The following is a 23,669-nucleotide window of genomic DNA, read 5'->3' on the forward strand; positions in this document are numbered from 1 at the left end:
TGGCTAGCTCTACGTGCAAAACAATTTCTCGTAACCTCTCCTTGGATTTTTTCTTAAACGGTGAGGTCTTCTCTATACACCTGCAGAGCCTCTTGATTGAATGAATCAATACTAGTATATGTCGTCTATACATGGCTCTAGCTACTCGTGGGTAGTAGATATCTTTTTCACGACGAGATTCAATTTTACAATAATGATTTATGTTTAATCATGTGGATTAATTAGCTGACCTTGGTGGCCAACATCAGTTTTTGACTTCTTAATTTAAATAATGAAGATTTGTCCCATTCATGCATACCAATTTGAAAGACTAGAGGTGGTACGTCTAATTAGCTGCGTCTCGTGAGGCTCAAGGTTGGGACCATGGAGGAGCATCTATTTTCAAGAACTTCCAACATCATTAATAATTGTTCTGTTGCTGCAGGTGTCCCATTCTTCAAATGTATAATGGAATATAGAGGATGAGGTGATGAAACACACACAAAAAAACAATATGAGAGACAAGTAAAAATTCAAGATGGTCCAAGCTAGCTTGCTTCTATTTTGGATTCAAACCCACGCTACCTGATCATATCTGATCTCTCACTGCTCCTAAATTCCATGCAACCCCACAGCTAGCCATACAGAGATGGAATACACAAAAACACACATGACTCGACCTCCCAAATCCCAATTGTCTAATTAATGACAAAAACACCCAATTCTCAAAGAACATGGCTACTTAAAAACACACAAGACTAGACCTCCCCAAATCCCAATTATCTAATGCATCTACTTAAAAATCCAATCACGTTTAACTTGAAAGATTTACAAGTTTGGTGAGCTGCCTCCAAACTAATTGCAACTATATATATATATATATCTTCCTTTCTTCTTCTCACCTCTCTAAAGGAACTTATTCTTAATGAGTGATGCCACTTTGGATTAAGAATAGAGAACTGCTTTCTTTCCCTTCAAGGAATTACAACAAAGTTCAACATCGCCTACCTAAACATCTAAAGATTTGTTTTGTTTTGTGTTGTGATGAGGTTGAAGATATTTTTAGATTGATCTAAAGTTATATGATTTTTATTATTTAAGCCTTTTTCATCTCAAATTATGGTAAAGGTTTGTATTTAAAAAAAAAAAAACAATAATGTATAGTTTTTTTTATACCGGAACTATAAAAACTACTGAAATGTTAAACACACATTAAGTCTTAAAAAAAAAAAAACTTCCTAAATTAAGGTTGTCTCAGAAGGAAGCAAAACACTTCTTGCCCATTATTACAATAAGAGAAGATCCCCCGTTACCATTGATCCAATGCCATCGTCATCATTCAAAAGTCTCTCTCACCACAAATTCTTCACGTTTGTGGCATTTGACTCCAATTAAATAGGATGATCCGGTCTCATTGACTACTACAACAAAGTAATTCAATCTGACGGTTGCCAGGCAGAGGCGGTCAACAAGGACAAATCCTTCCACCCCAATTTCAAGCACCCATTTTCTTCAACCAAGGTATACCCTTTCCATGGAAACATCCCGAGCAACAAACCAGCTTGAGCGGCCGGGTTACCCTGGAGCGAAACGGGTCGAAACCCAGACCGTCTCAGCTCGTCACCCCATCTCTCAACCTTAACCTCACCGGTCCTCTTAGGACCGCCGACAGCAACAATATTCCTTATCTCACACCCAAACAGTTGCTGCTCCACCATATGCCTCTCTACACTATCCACACCTAATCCGTCCCCAAGAGCATCAAACAAGGCACTATAATAATGCAATGCCTCAACAAACCTCCCTAAAAAACTCCCCCCATGACTTAAATCTTGTTCAACGGTCGTGATCAATTTCGGCCTTAACAAAGCCAACAGTTTCAACGTCCCTGAATCACTCCCAGTTACATCATACAAACAATGATGCATCCAATGTACTACAATAGCCTCTCTCGGCCTCACCCCGAGTTGACTCAAACCCGTCACACTCCCAATTTTACCCTCTAAGGGGTGAAACTCAAACGGGAGCCCGAGTGAACTGGCGAAATCTGCGAGTCGCCTCCCGGTTGACTCGAGCAACTCGGATGAGGATCCAAACCCTGTAATTCTCATGGACCGGATCTTTCTAGGCCTGGAAGCTAAAATATGAAACAACCCTGGCCATTGAAGTCCTTGCATTATATCCAAATCGATGACGTGGACACGATCTTCTCCGTCCAATGCTTGGAAAATCGCTTGATTAGCTGTGAAATGAGAGAATTTGACCAGAGGACTGATTGAATTATAGGACTGCAAAGCATTGAATAATTTCTGTGACTGAGTTCGCGTTACTGATTTTGACACGAGTGGTGAGTAAGTACCGAGGATAGAACTAACCACCCGCGCCTGCAAAGCATGTGCGAAGTACGCTCCCACTCTCTCCGGCGAAGATCCAAACGGCGACGACAGCTCCGCAATCTCAGGCAACAAATCCGTCGCGTCATTTAGATTATCCATCGCAACACACTCCGCACATTGCAGCAAGAGCCCAAGCAACCTGAGCCCACTAGACTCACCCCCGTCGTCTCCTCCTCCGCCTTCGACTAAATTGGTTGAGGAGACGATTTCCGTGGTGGGATTTTCATAACTGACACGTTTGGATGAAAGGTCATCACCGGAGGACTCGCCGACAGTGAGGGCGGCGGCGGCACGCTTGGATTTCATGGGGGAGGAAGAAGAATTGTTGGGGTTTATGGAATTGATAGGGGATTGAGGAATTAAGCTTTGAAGCATGATCAAAGTGAAAAAAGAAAGATCTTCGGTGGGTATTTTACAGAGGGAAAGATTCTTAAAGGCGAGCAGCTTTTAAGTGAAAAGATACAAATCTTAGCAGAGATGTCAGAGAAAAGGAGAAGGCGGGGTGTTTGGAAAGAGAGAAAAAATGAGGGAAAATTAGAAAGGGAAATTTTTGTTTTGATATTATCGTTAGGTGGACTTGGTTTTGACCGGAAGGGATTAATTAAATGATGAATGGTTGTAATTAAAATGGGATTAAGGGAATAATCAACTGTAGATTATTAGGTCATTGGATTCTTGGGATGATGTTTTGGGTAATATTATGGTCAAAGTTTGTCTTAATGTTAAAAGACAGACATGAACGAATGTATTGATTCTATAGTTGTAAAATTTGATACGAAGCAAGATATTAAAAAAAAATATTGAAATAAAATTGTTTTAAAAGAAAAAAAAATTTTCAAAAAATATAAGTTAAAGAATTGAGATTCATGTTATGTCCTATCTATTAATTTAATGAGTTAATCTAGATATTAAATAAATTATTATTTTTTAACTCAAACTAATTTAAATCTCGAGTTAACTAAGTTTTATTTATTTATTTATTTTTATTAATATGAATATTCGAGTCAGTTTATACATATTTTAATTAATCTTATAAACTCTAAAATTAATAATTATATAAACATTTAATGATATGATATTAATTTCTAGTGTTTTTTTGAATGCCCTATTTAATTCATCGAAATTCCACAAATATTATTATTTTGTTTATCCTAATAGAGGCCGGTAATTATATCGTTGTTCAACAAATACTGTATTCTTTTTAGTTTTTAATAATTAAACAGTTATGTGTTTAACAATCTTTTTGATAAAATAAAATTTGACTTCTAGTAATTATAGTAATTATTGGTATAAAAATTATACCCATTTTAACCTCTATTTATCGGAATAGAGGTGGATATATAGATTTTGTTTTTAGGTGGAGATATATAAAATATTCAATTTATTTAGATATACATGAATAATTTATTATATTTATGATTTTTTTTCAATACATGTCTAATATAATTAGTATAGTTGACTTTTTTCTAAATTCTATATGAATTAACTTTGTTTAATAAATGCAAAATATTTTATTTTTATGATCTAAGAACTACCTATGATATAAATATAAATATGTGTGAAAATCAAGAGATCTTTATGGAAACAAAGTTGAAAAGTGCATCATTGTCTTGATAGACTTTCATTATCATTCGTGAAAACTACAATATATAATTAAATAATAGCAGACTACCTTTCATGAATAAAATAAATAAATAAAAAAGAATTTTTTTTCTATTAAATTCAGGTGAGCAATTTGATTCATGACAGTGGGAATTGCATGGGAAAAACCAGGCTACAACAACTTATTTGAAATTAAAGATTTGCTTTATTTTTATTCAGACATACTGTTTATAATATTTCTTAGAACACAATGTAATATAGCAGGAAGTGACTCTCTTTTTTTCTTTTTCTTTTTTATCATCTCAACCAATAACATTTTGAGATAGATGGTTAATCTGTTAAAGCATATAGCCTCTGCTAATTGAACCGGGTTAGTTTGACTCTAATAATTAAAATAGATGGAGTTTTTTCACAGTTACATCTTGCGCTTGAAGTATCTATACTTGAATCTAGACTTTATTCCTAGGTTTGATATTTTTTGCAAAATAATACCCTCTGATACCTAAATTAATAAACTATAAAAAGGAAATAATATACAAGAAAAAAACATAATTATAATTATATATTTTTAAACATATAAAAACTATTATTTTAATATATTTTTAAATAAAAAATATTTTAAAAAATAACCATAATTATAATTTCAATCATACTTTATCCATTCATGTATAATCACAGAAAGGGCGGTGTTATGCTGACTTTGTTAGAGATAATAGCCTTGCCTTCTGGTGTGTGACAATGGCAAGGCTTTTTGAGAATCTATACAGGATTAGATTCGGTTTCTTTATAGTTAGGACAAGGTCCAGCTTGTTTGTTTGTTGCCACCAGCTGACGTTTGGTCCATCACCCATTCCATGTTTACATTTATAAATTCCTAATTTTTTTAATGCTGTAACATAATAATAAAATTAAACTCGAGAAATATAGTTTAACTAATCAAGTTTTAAATTTGGTTTTTTAAAAATTATCAGTTTGAATTATATAAATTTGAAGATATTAAAAGTTTATATAATCGTTAATTTTAGAATTTATAAGATTAATTAAGATATATGTAACTTGATTTGATTATTTATATTAATAAAAAAATAAATAAATAATAAAAATTAGAAGTTCTCACATTGGAGAAAAAAACTGCAGAGAAGAAAAACAAGAAAGGGCATGGCAAAGTGGCTCCTAGACAATCGAGTTGTGTTCTGTCCTGATCAGAAAGAAAGCATATGTCAGGGAAAGTACAAGCCCTCCGTGAGTTTCACCAGCCCCATGAAATAGAAATATCAGATGAACGTTGATTCTCAAGACTGGAAAATTTACAGAGCTACAGAAACCCAATATTTATTATTCTCAATTATTGAGTTTCTGTTTTTATTCATTAGAGAAAGGGACCGTTGAAATCAATTCTCTTGGGATTTAGATATATATGAATTTGGGACATTAGGATATTATTGTTTGGTATTGCGTAGTTATTATGATTGTAGTTTGAAAAAAGTTATTTTATAAAAAATATTTTTAGTTAAGGTTGGTTTGAAAAAATAAATGTTTTGTTAAAACTGTAGTTGAAATTAAAGTTGAAGAAAAAGTAATTTAATGTGTTTGATTAAGAATATTTTTAAAATTGAGGTTATAAAATAATTTTAAAAAATATATATTAATATTGATAATTTTTAATTTAAATATTGTGGATTTAACTATTGCTATTATATCATAAAATAAATCATATTTTATATAAAATATTTTTTATTATTCCATGAAACCATCTATAATTCCATTACGTACGAAATACATCCAACAAGAACTACAGTTTTCATAATTTTTTTAGCGTATAATAAAATTAGATAAAATATTATCAAGTATAAAATTCACTCTAAACTAGTTTTTTTAAAAAACAAATGTTAAAAAAATTAGCATACTAAAAAAAAAAGGTTCACGTAGTGTAAGAGAATTGCATTGTTTACTATTTTTAAGTGAACAGTGCAATTCTCTTGCACTGTTCATGTTAATTGCACTGTTCATTTGAACAATGCAATTAATGTGAACAGTGCAAAAAAAAAAAGGAATCCTTGCTTTTCAAATATTGTGTTTCCAACGCAGAAAAGAAATGGAACCCATTAAACAGTATATCATTTTTTTCTTTAACCAAACAACTACAAACTGTGGTTTAAGAAAATTATTATTGTTTTAGGAATTAGTTATAAGAATATAAAGTTATCACAATCTATGAATTTTATTTGCAGGTAAGAAACTGTGATAAAACACACAGGGCACTTCTGCAAGTAAAATATTTCTAACATTAAAAAGCTACCGGTGAAAAACAACACAAATTAATTAAAGAAACCCTATGAGATGGCTGCTCATTCCTAAGCGGTGTGTTTATGACCAACAAATCTCATGTTTTGTGCCATTTATCGTTTTCCCCCATTCATTTTTATCTCCATGATCCATTAGCTTGCCCCTAAATATTTTCAAAGAAGTCATTTGATTTATTTTTTATATTTAATCTTTTATTTATTTATTTATTTATTTTAAATAATCGATGAAATTAAAATTTTCTTTCAAATTCACCATTCTCTTATGTTTTTTTACTTGTAAGATTTGGTTTTATTTTTTTAATTATTCTCTTAATTTGATTATTTTTCAATTGTATTCCTCAATGTTTTATTTTTTATATAAAGTTTGATATTTATTCTTTTAATTTCTATTTAATTTTTTGTATTATTTTTAATTGGAACTTTCCTTTTCAATTTAATCCCTCGAGATTTTTTTATTTGAATTTGAATTTTGATTTCATGATAAGATAATTTTAGTTTTAAAATCTGGTCTATAAATTTGAAAAATTAACTCGGATAAACTTAATAAGTCTTTTTTTACAATTGATATTTTTTTAATTTTATTATTTTATAGAATTGTCTTGATCTTGTTTTGTAGTTTTACTTAAAACTAATTTTTTTATTTATTGTTATTTGTTTTTTATTATCTAAGGTTATTGAGTACAATAAATTAAATAACCTGACATTGGATTTCTTTTGTTTTTTTTTTAAAAAAAAAAACATTGCATTAACCTAAGCTCTGTTTTTTAACGTGACAGGTTACCAACCAATCTGGTATTCAACTCTGAAGTTTTTTTTTTTTTTTTTTTGGGTGTAAATCCAACTCTAAAGTTACATTACTGCAAGACCCTTGTTTTTCATGTTTCTAATCAGCAGACATTTCATACAGCAAATCAAAATATTAATTCATCTATCGGCGAATAAGTTGCATGCGAGACCTCAAATCAGTCACTTTGAAAGACCTGCCTTGGCGCGGAAGGACATGAAAACGTGTTTAGCATTGTGATAACAAATGTTTTTTACATAATTTTTTGTATTAAAATACATGTTAATATCAATGATATTTTTTTATTTTTTAAAAATTATTTTTAACATTACCACATCAAAACAATTTACCAAAAACTATAAACTGGGGAAGGCTTCCGAAGTCAACAACGGAAGGGAGAGACTAGCACAGTTCAATTATACAAGATTGTTGGAAGAGCTTGTTTGACCATTAAGATACAGAGGACATGATGAAGGCTTGTAAAGAGGGCAACAAAAAGCAACAACAGCATGCAGGTACATTGATGGAATCACAAAGAATGTGAATAATTTGATTATATTAAAAATAAATTTTATAAAATAAAAAAAATATATATATACAATCTAAATTAATTTCAAACACCCACTAAGAATATAGAGAGAGAATTGTACGGGACTTTGAAGGTAGCAAGAGAATTGATAAAATTTGCAGACTATATGCTATTCTCTTCTTCTCTCCATTCTTTCTTAACCTTGCATTTGTTTAGAATTGATGATTTTCAAAGTAAGTTTTTACTGGAAAATACATAAATTTAGGAATAAGCATATCGCCAAGTAGCATGGCAGCCTATCTAAAATTAAAATATGTGAAAAGTACGAGTAAAGTCAAGCAAGATCGATCTCCAAACTTTTCCATTTCATTCAAAAAGTGTAGAAAATGAGGCACCATCTTCAAACTTCCCAACACAGCTCAACGATGGCAGATATCAACTCACTAACACGCAATTTAGACATATTAACAAATCATAAATCATTAAACAAAAGGCACCTCATTTCAATTTCATCAATAAAAGGCCGTAAACAATAGCTCAAGACATCTAATTTCATTAACAAATCATAAATCCAAAACCTAATCACCCCTGCAAGCAATCCTTTAAGACTAAAGGCACCACATTTCAATCTTATCAGAGCCGAAGCAAGCACGCAGACTTTCAATAAATCAGAGCCCCTTCTAAAATCAATCAAGGGAAGAACACACTAACACATTCCCAGGTAGATTTGCAATAAAATGAAACCAAAAACATCATGCCACCAAATCGAATAAAGCCCGTAAAGCTAACATAAAAAAATCATCACATGAACAAACAATCAAACACCAGACATTAAGAGTGCAATTTATATTAATAATTCCAAAAATAACTAAATCCAAGCAGATTCAAACTAGCACCATAAAAAACTACAAAACCTTAACAATGCTCCTTAAAAAATGTCTAAAAATAACACATTAAACCCAAACAAAACCTTAGAGCCGGCACCATTTTCCTTCATTCAAAACCTCAGCTTGGTGAAAAACCAACGGTTCTTCCCAGTCTTGAACCTCTCCTCGAACTTTGTCTTTGTTTCCTTACAAGCCACGACTTTCTTATCCTTAGTTGCCAGGCAATCAGGAGTAACAAGGTCCTTCAAATCCACATCCAAAGTATACCTAGTAGGCATCAGGTGCTGATAGTTAACAACCTTAACGAAACACTTGACCCTCGATTTCTTTGCTGTTTTCTTGGCCGAGTCTTTCTTTATAACCTTGCTTGGGTACTTCTTGATCCCTGCGACCAAGCAATGACCATAGGGGCGGTCTCTGGTTCCATCATCAAAGTGTTTGACGATCACTGCCTTGCGACCAGCATATCGGCCTTGGAGGACTATGACGGCCTTGTTGGGTTTGAGAAACTTCACCATTGTCGCTGCGGCTTAGGGTTTCTCCTCCCCTCTCTTTAATTTCTGTGGCTGTTCTAAACCCTAGAGATGGAGAGGGGGCGGTGTGCGTGTTTATAGGGAAATGGAAACCCTAGCTTTAGCTACATCTGCGTGTGGGCTGTATTTTTTAATAATAAACTGGGCCGGGCTTCGTTTAGTTTTTCACTGTGTAAGTGTATATTGATAGGCAAATTTATTACCCGTCATAAGTCAAGTAGAAATCTGGTATGGGCTGGTTTTATTTTAAATCAATTATATTTTTTTATTAAAATAATATCTTTTATTTTTCCAAAAACCGCTCAAACAGTGTTAGGTTGATTAAATAAATGTTACATGAAGTAGTTCGTAGGTAACGTGCTTTCCACTCTTGAATTATATCTAATTAGGATTTTAATGTAGACATGAACAACAGAACAAAAATATCAATTGAAAAATAAATAGAATTGATTGAATTTGAATTTGAATTTTTTTTCCAATGTAGTTCGTCTCTTTAAAAGATTTATTATTTCTTAAATAGGTCAAAAATCAATCTTAATAAAAGAAATTATAATCCCAAGTAAAACATTATAAAATTTAATAATGAAGTTGGTTCAAATAACACTTTTAAAGTTTAATTTAAGATCTTTCAGGACTTAACTAATTATCTTTTATAAAATTGAATTTATAAAATTATATGATAAAATTTAAGTTTGATTCAACAATCATATTAAATTTTATGAGCCTTTTCTTGTTGGATTGTTTGCGTTGTTAGAAATTTAATATAAAGTAAATTTTAAAACCACTTATTAATTTAAGCTTATAAATTAAAATAGTTTTTTAATATAATATTAGTTGATTAAACAATCATAAATTCAAATTTATTATTCCACGTTCTCTTTTCTAGTTAAAATTAATTAATAACACAAGATAATATATATTATATATATGAATTTTAAACCAAAAAATTTTTAGTCAAGATGATATGTAAAAATATAATACAAATCAAATAGTAAAATCATCAGTTGACAACTTAGATGGAAATGCTTATTAGTTAACTTCATCTCATTTATCCACGAACAAATATGCTGGGCATTCTCCATGGTTCACTTACGAAAACTCCATATACTGTCACTTATCCATAAACAAATATATTGAGCATTTTACATGATCTACATATCCACAACTGAACTATATATCAGATGCTCCCGACAAGCGATCGAAGTGAACGGAAGGCACACAACAAATCAAATCACTGTATATAAATAATTTATTGCATCAAAGTGGCTAATAAAATCAATCTGCACGGTCCCATTCTATTACAATGTAAAAATCCAGAAAAGCACATCTAAGGAAGGTACAAAGCACAAATAAAGCATCGTTCCTCAAAAGCAAGCGTCTAAGACACAACAGCAACACAAGGCAGCACAACTGCAAGATGAAAGAGCCAAGAATTAGAACATTCACAACAGAATGTATGTTCAGATAGCTAGTTTTTGCGGTTATGATCTGAAAAAATACATTTTAAAAAACTATAGATTATAATTTTTTTATAATCAAAGTTTTAATCGAGAGTTTTTAGCAGGATTAATGTAATTCAAGGAATGAATATGCACTAGAGATAGATCAAGACAAGTGGGCTTACCATCCCTTCCAGAAGCCATCACCCCTGGATTTAGTCTTCACAGGAATAGGATTTTGCTGGTCGGATTGACCATCCATGGTCGGATAGCCAGCTGGTGGTGGGCCTGAATATGCACTAGGATAAGTTGATGTTGGTGGGGGAGGATATGCCACTGCAAGATTTCAAAGCCACACCTAAATTAGCATACGCAGATTCCAATAGAGAAGTAAAATAAATAAATTGCGTAAAGCTCTTTAACTCTACAGACAATCTTGTTGATCACTACAAATTATGACGAGGGGAGAGTTAACAGATACCAAATTTGTGATTAATTACTCAATTAAAGCAATTAGTTGTTGATCTTAGTTGTTTTGTGAAAAAACCAAAGAAAAAAACAGATCTGAATAGATTAGGAATATGCGCAGAGCTTTTGATTTTTGAAAAGGGAAACAAAAACGATAGAAGTTTTGCATCTAGCACTTAATTCTTTGGACACTAACCTCAGCAACTAATCCCATCTCAACAATATAACAAAGTGTTTCAAGATCAAACAGTTCATGTCCAAAAGACCTTAACCAATCGCACCAGGAAAAAGATCAAGGATTACCTGTAGCTTGATTCAGACTCATGGTTGAAGAAGCACAAACAAATGAGAGCTATGGAAGAATGGAGATAAGGACGAGAGAAGTTCGGTTGTGGTAGTTGAAGAAGGCGGAGAAGCTAATATGCTCAATTAAATCGTATCGCTATCTTTATATATAGAGATGGATGGAGCCATGGAGGCGTTTGCTTGCCAGGGGTGACAAGCGAGGGCGGTCGCAAACGCGTTAATATAATAATAAAATTTGTTGCTTTTGGAAACGCGGGCAACCGCGTTTCCAATAAATTTATATATTTTTTTAATAAAAATTAATTTTTTTATATTTTAAATTAATTTAATTTGTTGTTATTAAAAATAATTTTTTTTAAAAATAAAAAATATATTATATTTAAAAATAACTATAACCAATGTGTATAACCGTAGGAAAAGATTCCCCTCGAAGGCAGGTCTTTGATTGATGTCAATCTTTACCATGCGTTTTTTAACAAGTGTGTTTTGATTTTGATTTATGAACAAAATTTTGTTTCTTCTTCCTACCTTCACTTGGCCAATAAGAGCTCGTCCAGTCTAAGTGTTAAAATGTTAAGAAATATCAGTTAGAATAATTAAAGATTTTTAATGTCATGTTGCTTTCCTCTTTGTTTTTTCCTTCATTATGATCTTCCTTTCAAGAAAAATAAAAATCATGACATTTCATTTTTTAGTAAATAAATAATGATAGTTCATTGTAATAAGATTAGGGGCAGGTGTCGGTTAAAAGATTTGATATTTTAGATTAAAAAATCTAATTGGAATTATTTCTTTTTAAAATCTAAAATCAAAACAAACCACATTGATTGGTTGAATTTTACATCTATAAAAACAAATTAAACCCCAGACTTTTAATTAAGTTATTTTTTACATGGTTTGATTTAATGAGTCTTTAGTTGATAATAGATGTTTTAGAAATTTTTATTTATTATATTATTTAATATAGGTGGTTGATATAAATTCTATAAATTTTTTTTATAATAATAAGTGAATAATTAGTGATATTCTGTCAGTTATTTTTTGAAATTAATTTGAAAGAACAAAAATATAAAAAAAGAGAAAATAAAAAATGCATGACTCACCAAAAATAATAAAGATATTTTTTTTATGATTTTTTTTATCCTTTTTATTTATTTAAAATTAGTTCTAAAAAGTATCTAATAGAGTATTACTAACTAACAAGCACCGTAAAATTACACTCTTATTTACATTATTTGATTAGATTTTACTATTTTAAAGTTGGTATGAAAATATATGAAGAAATGTTTTTGTAGTAATTTATGTCAGAATGACATCATATGTGGTTAGCGTGTCCAAATCTGGACAATAGATGAGAAGGAGAAGCAGAAGGCAAAAATCCTAGTCAGCCGGAAAGATCTTGTCTTGACACGCGTATCATGTTTATCGTCATTGTTGACTTAGATTATTCTTCTCCGACAGGTGGTGGAAATCCATTAATATTAGATAAAGTAGGTCCTTGTCATTGATTAAATGATTTGGAAAATAAAAAATAACAATTTTTTTTTAATATAGTGATAAGTCCTTTTGATATATGAAGCCCAATTCAAGTCATAAATTGGTTTGAGTAACCCAATTAATTAAAAAATAATATTATTTTATTTTTTAAAAAAATAAATTTACATAGGGATGTTTGGGATAGTGATGGACATCCCTAAAAAAAAGCATTGAATTTGATATTTATTGTTACATGTAGTCACACCGGCCACGCCTTGAATATAACATACTCTAAATCAACTGTGGGCGCCCATACACCTAGCCAACTTGCATTTCCATTTTAGGTTTACATTACTTTTGATGGAACATACGAGCTGTACGAGTCATGGGTCAATTTGATTACGTGTCTTTAGACTCATTCGTCTTGTGATATTAACACATACTTTATCTTGTGGTGTTTTTATTGTAGTAATAAAATAAATTACGCTACAGTTTAATTACTTATTTACTATTGTATGGGGGGGAAAAAATTAGGCCTCGAGGCTGGTTTTTTTTTTTTTTTTTATTATTATTGGTTATTAAAAGATTATATGGGGATGCATGTTTTTTTTAAAAAAAAAAAACAATAAAAATACTCTTTTATCTATAAAGTCAATGAAATTTAAAATGGTTGACAAGGCTTTTTGATTTTTTATAATTTTTTTCATAGTAAAAATATTTCTTTTTCAAGATAAAAAATTATTGGGCATTAAACAAGGTTTTTTTTTTTTTTTTTTTTTTTTTTTTTCATTATCTATGTAGTAATACAATTATGAATTTAACCTTGAATTAAACAAAAAATATAGTTTTGCATTTAATGGGTATTTTTATACTTTCACAGTATTTTTGTTTATTTAACAAGGTCATGAGAGGTATTTTTGGTATTTTTATTTTTACTTTTGAATATTTAAATCAAAGAATGCTACACATGTTAGTAATGTGTCTAGCAGTAGATGATGTTTGCGCTACTATTCAGCCTTTTGTTGTATCTCTAGATAAGCGACCGTGTCCTCTTTCCATACGAGGTGACACGTGTGGACTTATGGTACTCGGATTTTAATTAGTGATCATTTTTTTTTTTTTTTCATTCTTTTCTCTCTCCTAACAAATAAAGTATATATTTATCCTTTTTTTTTTTGTTTTTCAATTTCAGTTTTTATTTTTTAATTTCTTTTATTTTTTTTTGCAATTTATTCTTTCAATTACACTTTCTCATATGTTTTATTTTTAATTCCAATCCCCATTCTTTTTATTCTTGATTTCATTCTTATTTCTTTTTATAGTTTCAGCCTCATTCTTTTAATTTCTTATTTCATTCTTATTCCTTTTAAAAAATTTATTTTTTTTCAATTTATTCATTCAATTACAATTTATCATTTTGTTTTTTTTTTAATGTTAGTCCTCATTCTTTTAATTTCTTATTTTTTCTTATTTCTTTTATAGAAGTTTTTTTTTCAATTCAGTCCTTCAATTACAATTTATCATTTTTGGTTTGTTATTAATTTCAGTCCTCATTCTTTTAATTTTTTATTTTGTTCTTATTTCTTTTGTAGAAATATTTTTTTTTTCAATTTAGTCCTTCAATTACAATTTCTCAAATGTTTTATTTATCATTTAGGTCCTTATGTTTTTAATATTTAATGTTTTTCCTTGACCCTTTTGTTGAAGATCAAATTTCTCTCTCTTCATTTTAGCCCTCATTTCTTTTGGTTTTTTTTTTTTTAAGCTATTTTTTTAATTTAATTTAACCCTTTAATTAAAAATTATTGGCTTTTGGGTTATAATTTAACTGATAATAATCAAGTTGTAATAAATCAACTAGTGGGAGAGGACACTCCTCTTGCTCAAATCCTACCATTTGTAATTTTCAAACTCAATTGTAAATATGTAATTGACTATGAATCTCGAGTTGACGGTATTTTCCTTGTGGTTTGGCTTTTGAGAATAGTCACCCACCCGTGATCAATTACGTCCAGAAACGTCTCTATGATATTAAAAAAAAATCAACCAATGGGTCCATTCATTGAACTTTATTTTTTGAAAAATGTTTCGTGTTTGAGACGATTGGCTCAACTAACAGGGATTGACCCAATTGTTTAATGATTTTAAAAGATTTAATCAAGAGTCCTGATGCAGCTACACTAAATTACTCAGCTAAGAGTCATCCATCACCCAAATTCTCATGACTTTATTTCTTTTCGGTTTTTCTTTTACATTGTTTAATAATTTTGTAGGGAAAGAATGTCCATGAATTTAGGCCATCATAGAGCATAAATAAACACATGTTGTGGGCACAACATGCTTAGTCGATAATCTCATAGTTTTAAGACCCGGTTCGGTTTAAAGTTCAGATTCCAGGTTTTAATCGGGTCAATTATTTTTAAAAAATTAAAATGACGTTGTTTTAATAAAAAAAAAATTTAACAGGTTTAAGGCTGGGTCACACCGAGTCACTAGGTTAACCCACCGGGTCATATTAGGTTTATTATTTCTTTGTTTTTTTTCAACCCGATCCAGTTCCATCGGCCGGGTGTCGAAAAACTATGTACAATCCTTTCCAATCCCTCCCTCTATATATTTGACCTAGCATTGAAACTTGAATGCAAGAAAATTAAGACTGAAAACATCTAGTTTCGAGGCATGCTGATTTATCAATTTACCAATTAAAATAAAAACTCAGATAAATGATTTTTTTAACTCTTTTTTTATATATAAAAATTAGTAACTTGGGTAGTTTTTTAAATACTAAGATAAAATCAATGAATATTAGATAGACCATCTAGCAATACTCGTATTAATATATTAATAGAAATATTTTTCTTTACGACCGATTGATATTCTAATATAAATGATAATGTAAGAGCATAATCATTAATCAATTTACCAATTAAATTAATCCTTCAATAGCGAATTCGAGGATCCAAAGGTGAATAAACAACAGTCAACACATATAATGGATCTTTGAGTAAGCATGCACTATTATTTGATGCACTAGTGAATCAGATACTTATTTCCTATCTTCCCTTCTACACCATTTTAATAAAGTTTCCTTTTCTTTTATTCTATCATCATTATATTTGTTATACACTTTAAAGTATTCATCTGATAATTAAAAAAAAATATTTTTTATTTGAATTTTTTAATTTAAAATTCTGGATCAACACCTAGAAAACCCCATTAAACTTCTCTATGCGTATCAAAGTAATTTGAAAGATGTAATTTTAAACTTGTTTAAAGATAATCTCATTATGAGTTAACGCGCAAACTAATCAATATATACACATTGAAAATCCCCTCTCAATAATAATATTATGAAAATATGAAAAGAAAAATCCACTTACCCCACTCAAGGCAACACTTGATATCCATGTTACAATTGTCAAAATGTTATTGGTTCATAAATAATGATCTAGAGACTTTTCATCTTCTATTTATTTTTTGTTTAGAAAAGATCATGATCTAGGGACTGTTTGTTACTTACGACATTGGTATTCCAAGTCAGAACACATTAAAAAAAAAGCCAGTGAAAATATCTGTCTACAGCATTTTCCTATTCCGGCATCTTTTGTTTTTTTGTTTTTTTTTTTTAATAAGTTTAATGATATTTTTAAATTATTTTTTTTTTAATAATTTTAGATTATTTTGATAAAATAATTTTTTAAATAAAAAAATATTTTTTAATATATTTTTAAATAAAATACAACTCGTAACACCTATCGAACACTACCTTCTAAGTGTTGGTTTCTTGTCGGAAAAAAAGAGAAGGACGTTAAGTAGAAGACTAGTTTATCTAGTAATCTATCTATAAATATATATTTATCTGTCCAAAGAATAGTTGAAGGCTTGGAGTCTATCACCAACACAAGCAAAAACCTTCTTCTTCACCGTTTCATATCTTGGTAACTTATTATTCTTTCTCTTTTCCCTTTGTCTAATAAAGTATTGCCTTTTCTTTATGTCTATTATATACTTTGACCTTTCATGTCATTTATTCAACTGGGTTCATTTTTTTTTTGGCTTGTTTGGTTTCTGGGAATTGAAAAGAAACATCTAAGATTGAAACTCACTAAAAAAGATTGAATCTTTTCATTTCAATTGTTTTATCAGCTGGTAAAGTTCAAGTTTTATACTGGGTTTTCTTTGTTCTTTCCTCAAGTTTCGAGTTTCAGGTTTGTTCTTGGCTGGTTCGTGTGAGCTTTAGGATTTCTCTTGCTGTTGAATTGATTGTCTAGAGTTTTTCTTGTTTTTTTTTTTGCTATGTTTGGTTGCTGAGAAAATTGGAAGGGAATGATGATTTGTTTGGTTTCTATTTGGAGATTGATTCAGCTAAAGAAGGTAATTTGATCCGCGATCCTTGATTAATTTAGAAGGCTAGGTGAAAGGCTTTGGGGGCACACTAGCCTGAAAAGTAGTCTGTGGCTATTTTAGTATTCAATTTTGTGAAATTGATGAATGGTTTGGTTAAAATCTTTAGATTAGTGAATGCTGTTTGCTCCGAGGAACATATATTCTTAATTTTGAAGTTTGTCATCATCTTGTATAGAAATTTGTGCATCTATAGATTTCGAATTTGCTATTGATATTCAGATTTAATGCCTCGCCTTTGCTTGTTTTGTAGGTTAGAATTAGCTGGATTTGTTGATGTTGGCATAGTATGACTGAAAGCAACAGCAATAGCAATGCAAGTGTGAGCTCGACTTCGAGTTTGAATAGCAGCTTTCCGGACATAGAGGATGACCAAACCATTGCAAGCATCTTAGCAGGAGATGAAAGTTCTCAAGTTGCTGGAACGCTTGGGAAGAGACTGTCGCATTTGGACTCCATACCAGTATTTTCCTTTCCACATCCATATTTTCCAGCCCATACTACATGCTTACACATATATGACATTTCAAATTCACACGCTCAGTGCATTTTTTTGTTTCATTGTATAGTGTATGGAAAGGCCAATTTGTTAAATGATAGTAAATTTTAACCTCTATCAACCTTGTGCACCAACAAAACGGGCTGTTGATATGCAATGCTGTACCAATCTATAGTGCAGTCTTGGGTGTTAGTTATGATGGGTAAAAACTTGTGGTGATATCACTCCTTAATTTAAGCAAAATAGGGGATAAATCTAGGTACCAATGGCGCAGTATGGCATTTCATGTATGTGTATCTAACTTCCATTTATAAATAAGCAAAATAAGCAGCTAATTTCATATCTTTGGCCATTAAATTACTCCTTGCAGCGAAGCCTAATTAAGTGAACAATAACCCAAATCCAAAAGTTAAGAAGCATGCCTCATCACCCAGTGAACACGCATGTAACTATCCAATTAGTCATCTAAAAAATAAAAAATCAAAACAATCAGTCCCTAAAAATACAAGGAACCATTAACAAAAACAATGTGAATTATGTGGCTGCATGAGCCAAGTATGCAACCTGTAGTTCCTTGCTGAAAGTAAGGGTTGCACTGTGTATGTTCTCTTTACCTTCACATTAGCTTGCAACAAGCACGTGTTTTGAGGAACAGAGTACGAAGTGCTCACTGGATTCTTCAACAACTGCTGTTATTATCCAACATACCTGGCACTTCCTTCTATGCTTGTGATTGGTTATATATTTATTTTAACCTAGTTTCTACTCTAATAGTGACCAGTGAGTGGTAAAGAGGTAAACAAATACACATAATTGTTGTCCTTTTTTGTTTTGTTATTTCCTCCTGCTGTTGAATAACTTCTTGGTGTTTATTAAAGCCATATGAATAATCATAGATTTAATGTTTTGCCAGCACACTCCACGGGTGAATGGTGAGATACCTGATGTGAATGATGCAACCTTAGACCATGAGCGACTGTCTGAAAGGTTGTGATTTTGTCATCCACCCTTCATACTGTTTCTTATTCATTCTTGGATCACTTGTTGCGTTTCACTTTTAGCTATTATGTAATGTGATGCACCCTTCATACTGCTTCGTACTCATTCTTGGATCACTTACTTGGTGCATTTCACTTTTAGCTATTATGTAATGTGGCATGCCTATAACTGTTATCTATTTTTACGTGCTTGCCTTTTCTCATTCCTGTAATGAATTTAGTTTCAGTTGCTAGCATCCTTTTTGTAGGTTCACTTTGAGCATGGCAAGCATATTTTTCCATGTATAGACTCTGATTTGCGCTGTTTAAGTAAAGATTGTAAATGCTGGCTTGATGGCATCTAATGTGCATATTGTTGAAATATTGAATAAATGGTTTTTACCATCTGATGTCAAAAAATTGGTTTCTTTTATATGCAGAGTATGGTTTATCTTTTGTTTATCCTAATAAATGGTTTTCTTTCAGGTTGGCAACATATGGTTTAGAAGAACTGCAAATCGAGGGCGATGGGAATTGCCAGGTGTAGTAGCTACAATTACCAGTTTCATTTCTTCAAATGAATTGTTTATTCATAACTGTACTAGCATGGATGTCTGAAAGAGTCCCCATAAGTCACTGTGAGAACTCCATTACAGAAGTGCTTATAAAGCAATGGTTTGATTTATTTGACAGTTTCGAGCATTAGCAGACCAATTGTTCCGCAGTCCAGATTACCACAAACATGTGAGGAAGAAAATAGTCAAGCAGGTATTGTTGATAAATCTCTACACATGACTTTACTAATTCATTATGCCGGGGGATAGAGAGGTTATGCATGTTGGAAAAATGCTACTAATGGCCAACTTCTAATACATCCAAATGTCTGGTGCTATGCATGAGTCTGCTATATAGACTACATAGTTTATATATTTTCTATGAAATTGCTTTGTCATGCTTCACTATTTTCTTATCATTGTTTCATTTATCTTCTTTTTCAGCTAAAGCATTTCAGAAAATCATATGAGGGATATGTCCCCATGAAGTACAGAAGCTATGTGAAGAAGATGAAAAAGTTAGATTTCTTTGGTGATGCATGCTAGTTTTTTTCCAGCAAAAAATGGAAACCATGCTTACAAAAAATTAAGCTGCATTCTAATTCATTTTGTGTGTGAAACCTTCCATGACACTAGGTCAGGGGAGTGGGGGGATCATCTAACTCTACAGGCAGCGGCAGATCGAGTAAGCGGAAATCTAACTCTTTTTGCTCCCTTATTGGATTTTTCTTATTTATTGAATGGATCCATTTTCCTGAAGACTATACATGAAGCCTAATTTTTTGCGTTTTTTGTAACTATTATCTGCTTGTGTTATGCAATGGTTATCCTCTGACCTCTTATGAGCATGAATTCAGTTTGGAGCCAAAATTTGTTTGGTAACATCTTTCCGGGACACATGCTATATCGAGATCATGCCCAAAGACAAAAGTCCCACCAGAGGTAGATCTAAATCTTTATACCATATCCCATAGGTCATCACAACATGTATATCATGCTTCTTGCTAAATGGATTTCTGTGTTAAATTTGATTACTTTAGAGTAAATTAAAAGTCCAAATCTTATTTCTTATTATGCTACCATTTGTAAGTCTGCATGCTCTACCTGTCTTGAGAGAAACTGGATATTTTATTTCCTAATTATCACCTCCGCTACTTCTCAATGTTATGGAATTTTGAAGCTGACCAGGATAAGGGATGGGGAATTGAGAAGAAGAATTTTCCTAACAAAGATGGATCACTATAACCTGTTTCATGCTTCAAAGTAGGCTATACTTGATTTTCCTGTTTTGTACTTTTCCTCTCTTCAAAGTAGGCTATCCTACAAAATTCCTTGCGGAAAAAATCTATAATAAATCTGGTCACCGCAGAAACAATTCTTATGTTATCAAGCAAGTCAAGCCTAGAGATAGGTCTGTCTTCAACTGAAACAATGAAATCCCTTGCATCTTTGAGCTATCTTTTCATTATTCTCTACTTACTGATATTATGGCTGCTCTTGTTTCCAGAACTTTGGCTGAGCTTTTGGAGCGAAGTTCATTACAATTCATTGTATGCAACTGGAGGTGAGGGACAGACCACTAGTCGGAGCTTGTTTTACCTTCAGCACAGCAATTTTCTTTGGTACCTTCAAACTAATAGCCTTAATGGATGTTGTCTATGCCTACAGATGTCCCGACCAGAGTAGCAAGAAAGAAGCATTGGCTTTTTTAAATGTTTGACTTGCCGGCAGGAGATCAAGCAATGCCATATCCACTCTTCGTTTGTTCTCTATACATGTATATAATTTCCAAATAAGCAAGCAACTATAGATTATTTAACTAGCAAATATGTAACTTGATATTGAATTCAACGTTATATATTAATTGTTTTTCTTTTTAATTCTTATGCTGAGGTCCTTTTTGGAGAATCCTGAGGAACACTTTATAGTAAGCTTCTTTCTTAAAAAAACCACCCTGGCAAGAGCTCTTGACCCCAAATATACACATTTCCGGCATTTATAAACTTCCCGAGCCTATAATTCGACTGTATGCCTCCGGAGAAGTTACGAATTTTAAAAATTATTCAAGCCCGTTGTCCATCGTTGGGGCAAGCAGCAATCTCTGCGTTTCAGTAAGCAGATTCGCGCCGCTGCCAGTGGATTGCAAGACCGACACAAAAGAGCAACAATGGGGGTTCTGTACAGATGGTACTGTACGGACAGAAATAACATTCTCCTTCTCCCATGCAACTTCAGTTCGTCTGGTTATATAGTTTGGCAATATAGGGACTCTGATAGAGCCATTGTGAATGTTGCCCACTAAAATGGTAATGGATTCGCGCAACTCTATAGCAACAGTTACTCGACAAATAATTCTGTGGCCAACAGATAATGGAGCAAACCAGCACTGGTATCTTGAAATCATGACTAATCCTGCTCAAATTAAAGGAGACAAATTATTATTGTCCTATAATAGTTACGTTACTTTAACATGAATAAATATGGCTGCGGCCTCTGTTAAATGAAATTTTTTTTCTAGTACCAGCCATTATTTTCATGCTGAGGTTAGAAAGACTTTCCAATAATTTTCCAAGTTGGTTTAATATTTTTTTTATTGGATTTAGAACTATTTTATTAAATTCCCAACTTTATTTAGAGCTTTTTCTAGTTTTGTTTAGGATTATTATTATTATTTTTTTTGTCGGTTTTCTTGTTGGTTTAAGTCAAATTTTAGGTTTATTTAAGAGTTGTAAACCTCTTAAAGATACATGTTATATATAAAAAAAAATATTCAGTAGTGAAATTATGAATTAGGGTTTTCAGTGATCATCTATAATCGATAAAACTCTATGTTTTTGTGTTTATTGTCTTTCTTTATGCTTATTGTGTGCTGCAATTCTATGTTGTTTTGCTTGTCGTGTGCTGTTAAATAATCATAGCTAGAAAATATCATAGAGCAGAACATGTTCATGTAAGTGGGGATAAGAAGGTTCCCAATTAGGAGAAGAAGGTTCAAGAGCTGATGATAGAAAACAAGTACACACAAATTGCAAAATTAACCTCTCAATTGGTAGAGGTGAGAAGCTCGAAGAATCATAAGAACACTGATCATATATCTATGGACAATTTTAAAAATCCATTTTAAAAGCATGCATAGAGGAGGTGGCTTCTTGATCGAGATGAGAATTGTGGAGATTTTGGTAATCCTATTTATAATGAAAGAGTTGAGAATTGGTATTCTCCATCAATTTATGATGTTTATTTTGATGATAATATCATAAATAATAACAATAATGGTAGTAATTGTATCATTGATTTTGTCCATGTTGATAAGTTAGAAATTGAATAAAAAAAATAATATGAAATGTGATCAACAAATTTTTTTAATTGATTTAAGCTATGTTGATTTTTTTATTACAAGTTTATTATTATTATAAAAATAGATGTATTCAAGTGTTATATAGATGCAAAGCATATTCATGAAGTTGGAGATCTGGAATTTATTACTATAAAAGTCAATGAAAAAGAAATAAAATGTTAATTGTTATTTCTTATATAAATTTTAAGATGAATGGATTGAAGTTAATATCTAAAATTATTATACACCTGAAGCAAAGAAAGAAAAGGATATAGAGAGTCTTGATTGGACATTCATAAGATCGAGGCAACAATAATTTGAACTCAAAAACGAGTTCTTTTCAACATAGGGAGACTGATGTAAGTAATTTTTTTTTAACATGTAATTTTATATTAATAGACATAATTTTCAATCTGATTATTGAATCAAATTGAAATTTTACTAGAAGATTTTAGATGTTCTTTTCCTATAAAATTAAAATTACTTTTTGAGATTTGCTATATTTTTCTAGTTGCTTTATAATTTGATTCTCTATTTGACTAGAACTCTTTTATGATTTTTTAGCTTTATTTATGGTTTTTTTTCTAGTTTTTTTTAGGACTTTTATTATATTTTCTTTATTTTCAAGTTTCCTTGTTGATATATGTCAAATTTTAGATTTATTTAAGGAGAGGCAGATTAAATAAAAAATAAATATTTAGTAATAAAATTTTAAATTAAAATTTTTATGTGATCCCTTTTTGTGTGTATGTGTTTTTTGTTGTTGGTTTTTTTTTGGTACTTCCACCTATATCATCTTGTGTTTAGAGCCCAGCAATCCGAGATTATTACCTGGTATGTACTGCAATCGCATCTCATTTTGATTATTGTGTGCTGCTAACATATAGATAATCCTTGTAATATATATAAAAAGCATATAGATAATCCTTGTAATAAAAAAGAGAGAGTCTCTATATTGAATCCATAGTCCTTTTTTGGCTTTTACGTATTAATATTAAAAAAACAAAACCAATTATGATCACTTATGTGTAGGTTGAACATGTATAGTTTAACTGGACTGAATAACATTACTATCAATTTGTCTGCAGGATTATTATTTGAACAACAAAAGCTGATGCTGAGCGGATAATTAATGATACAACTAGAAATTTCATTGCTTAAACAAAGAATATACGATGAAATATTTATATTTA

At 31.1% G+C, this 23,669-nt stretch overlaps 3 protein-coding genes across 6 annotated transcripts; 1 reads left to right on the forward strand and 2 right to left on the reverse strand.

Annotated features, from left to right (window-relative positions):
- Positions 1-1,202: 1,202 nt before the first annotated feature.
- LOC118052912 (scarecrow-like protein 23) lies at positions 1,203-2,974 on the reverse strand. Its single transcript, XM_035064013.2, has one exon. It carries the CDS (start codon positions 2,748-2,750, stop codon positions 1,416-1,418), a length of 1,335 nt encoding a protein of 444 aa, XP_034919904.1. The 5' UTR covers positions 2,751-2,974; the 3' UTR covers positions 1,203-1,415.
- Positions 2,975-8,416: 5,442 nt separating this feature from the next.
- On the reverse strand, positions 8,417-9,101 carry LOC118052913 (large ribosomal subunit protein eL27). The gene has a single exon (XM_035064014.2). It carries the CDS (start codon positions 8,999-9,001, stop codon positions 8,594-8,596), a length of 408 nt encoding a protein of 135 aa, XP_034919905.1. The 5' UTR covers positions 9,002-9,101; the 3' UTR covers positions 8,417-8,593.
- A 7,393-nt stretch (positions 9,102-16,494) lies between these two features.
- LOC118052914 (OVARIAN TUMOR DOMAIN-containing deubiquitinating enzyme 11) lies at positions 16,495-21,019 on the forward strand. Of its 4 annotated transcripts, none has more exons than XR_012170073.1 (11): positions 16,495-16,643; positions 17,363-17,572; positions 18,522-18,595; positions 19,072-19,126; positions 19,279-19,353; positions 19,584-19,657; positions 19,776-19,824; positions 19,997-20,081; positions 20,320-20,402; positions 20,647-20,703; positions 20,808-21,019. XR_012170073.1 is itself a non-coding variant. In XM_073409713.1 (11 exons), exons 3-11 carry the CDS (start codon positions 17,399-17,401, stop codon positions 20,849-20,851), a joined length of 687 nt encoding a protein of 228 aa, XP_073265814.1. In that variant the 5' UTR covers positions 16,593-16,643; positions 16,852-16,913; positions 17,363-17,398; the 3' UTR covers positions 20,852-21,019. The 4 variants fall into 4 exon arrangements, 3 of the variants coding, with proteins under 3 accessions (XP_034919907.1, XP_073265814.1, XP_073265815.1); XM_073409713.1 differs by lacking the exon at positions 20,320-20,402 and adding an exon at positions 16,852-16,913 and having other exon boundaries at positions 16,593-16,643; XM_035064016.2 differs by lacking the exon at positions 20,320-20,402.
- The last annotated feature ends 2,650 nt before the right edge of the window (positions 21,020-23,669 follow it).

This window comes from Populus alba, chromosome 6, assembly GCF_005239225.2.
Source record: "Populus alba chromosome 6, ASM523922v2, whole genome shotgun sequence".
NCBI classification, from domain to species: domain Eukaryota; kingdom Viridiplantae; phylum Streptophyta; class Magnoliopsida; order Malpighiales; family Salicaceae; genus Populus; species Populus alba.

Coding starts and splice junctions, on each gene's coding strand:
- LOC118052914 (XM_035064016.2), top strand. CDS start 17,399: ATGACTGAAAGCAACAGCAATAGCAATGCAAGTGTGAGCTCGACTTCG. Junction 18,596..19,071: donor CATGAGCGACTGTCTGAAAG/GTTGTGATTTTG, acceptor GTTTTCTTTCAG/GTTGGCAACATATGGTTTAG. Junction 20,704..20,807: donor TTCATTGTATGCAACTGGAG/GTGAGGGACAGA, acceptor CTATGCCTACAG/ATGTCCCGACCAGAGTAGCA.
- LOC118052913 (XM_035064014.2), bottom strand. CDS start 9,001: ATGGTGAAGTTTCTCAAACCCAACAAGGCCGTCATAGTCCTCCAAGGC.
- LOC118052912 (XM_035064013.2), bottom strand. CDS start 2,750: ATGCTTCAAAGCTTAATTCCTCAATCCCCTATCAATTCCATAAACCCC.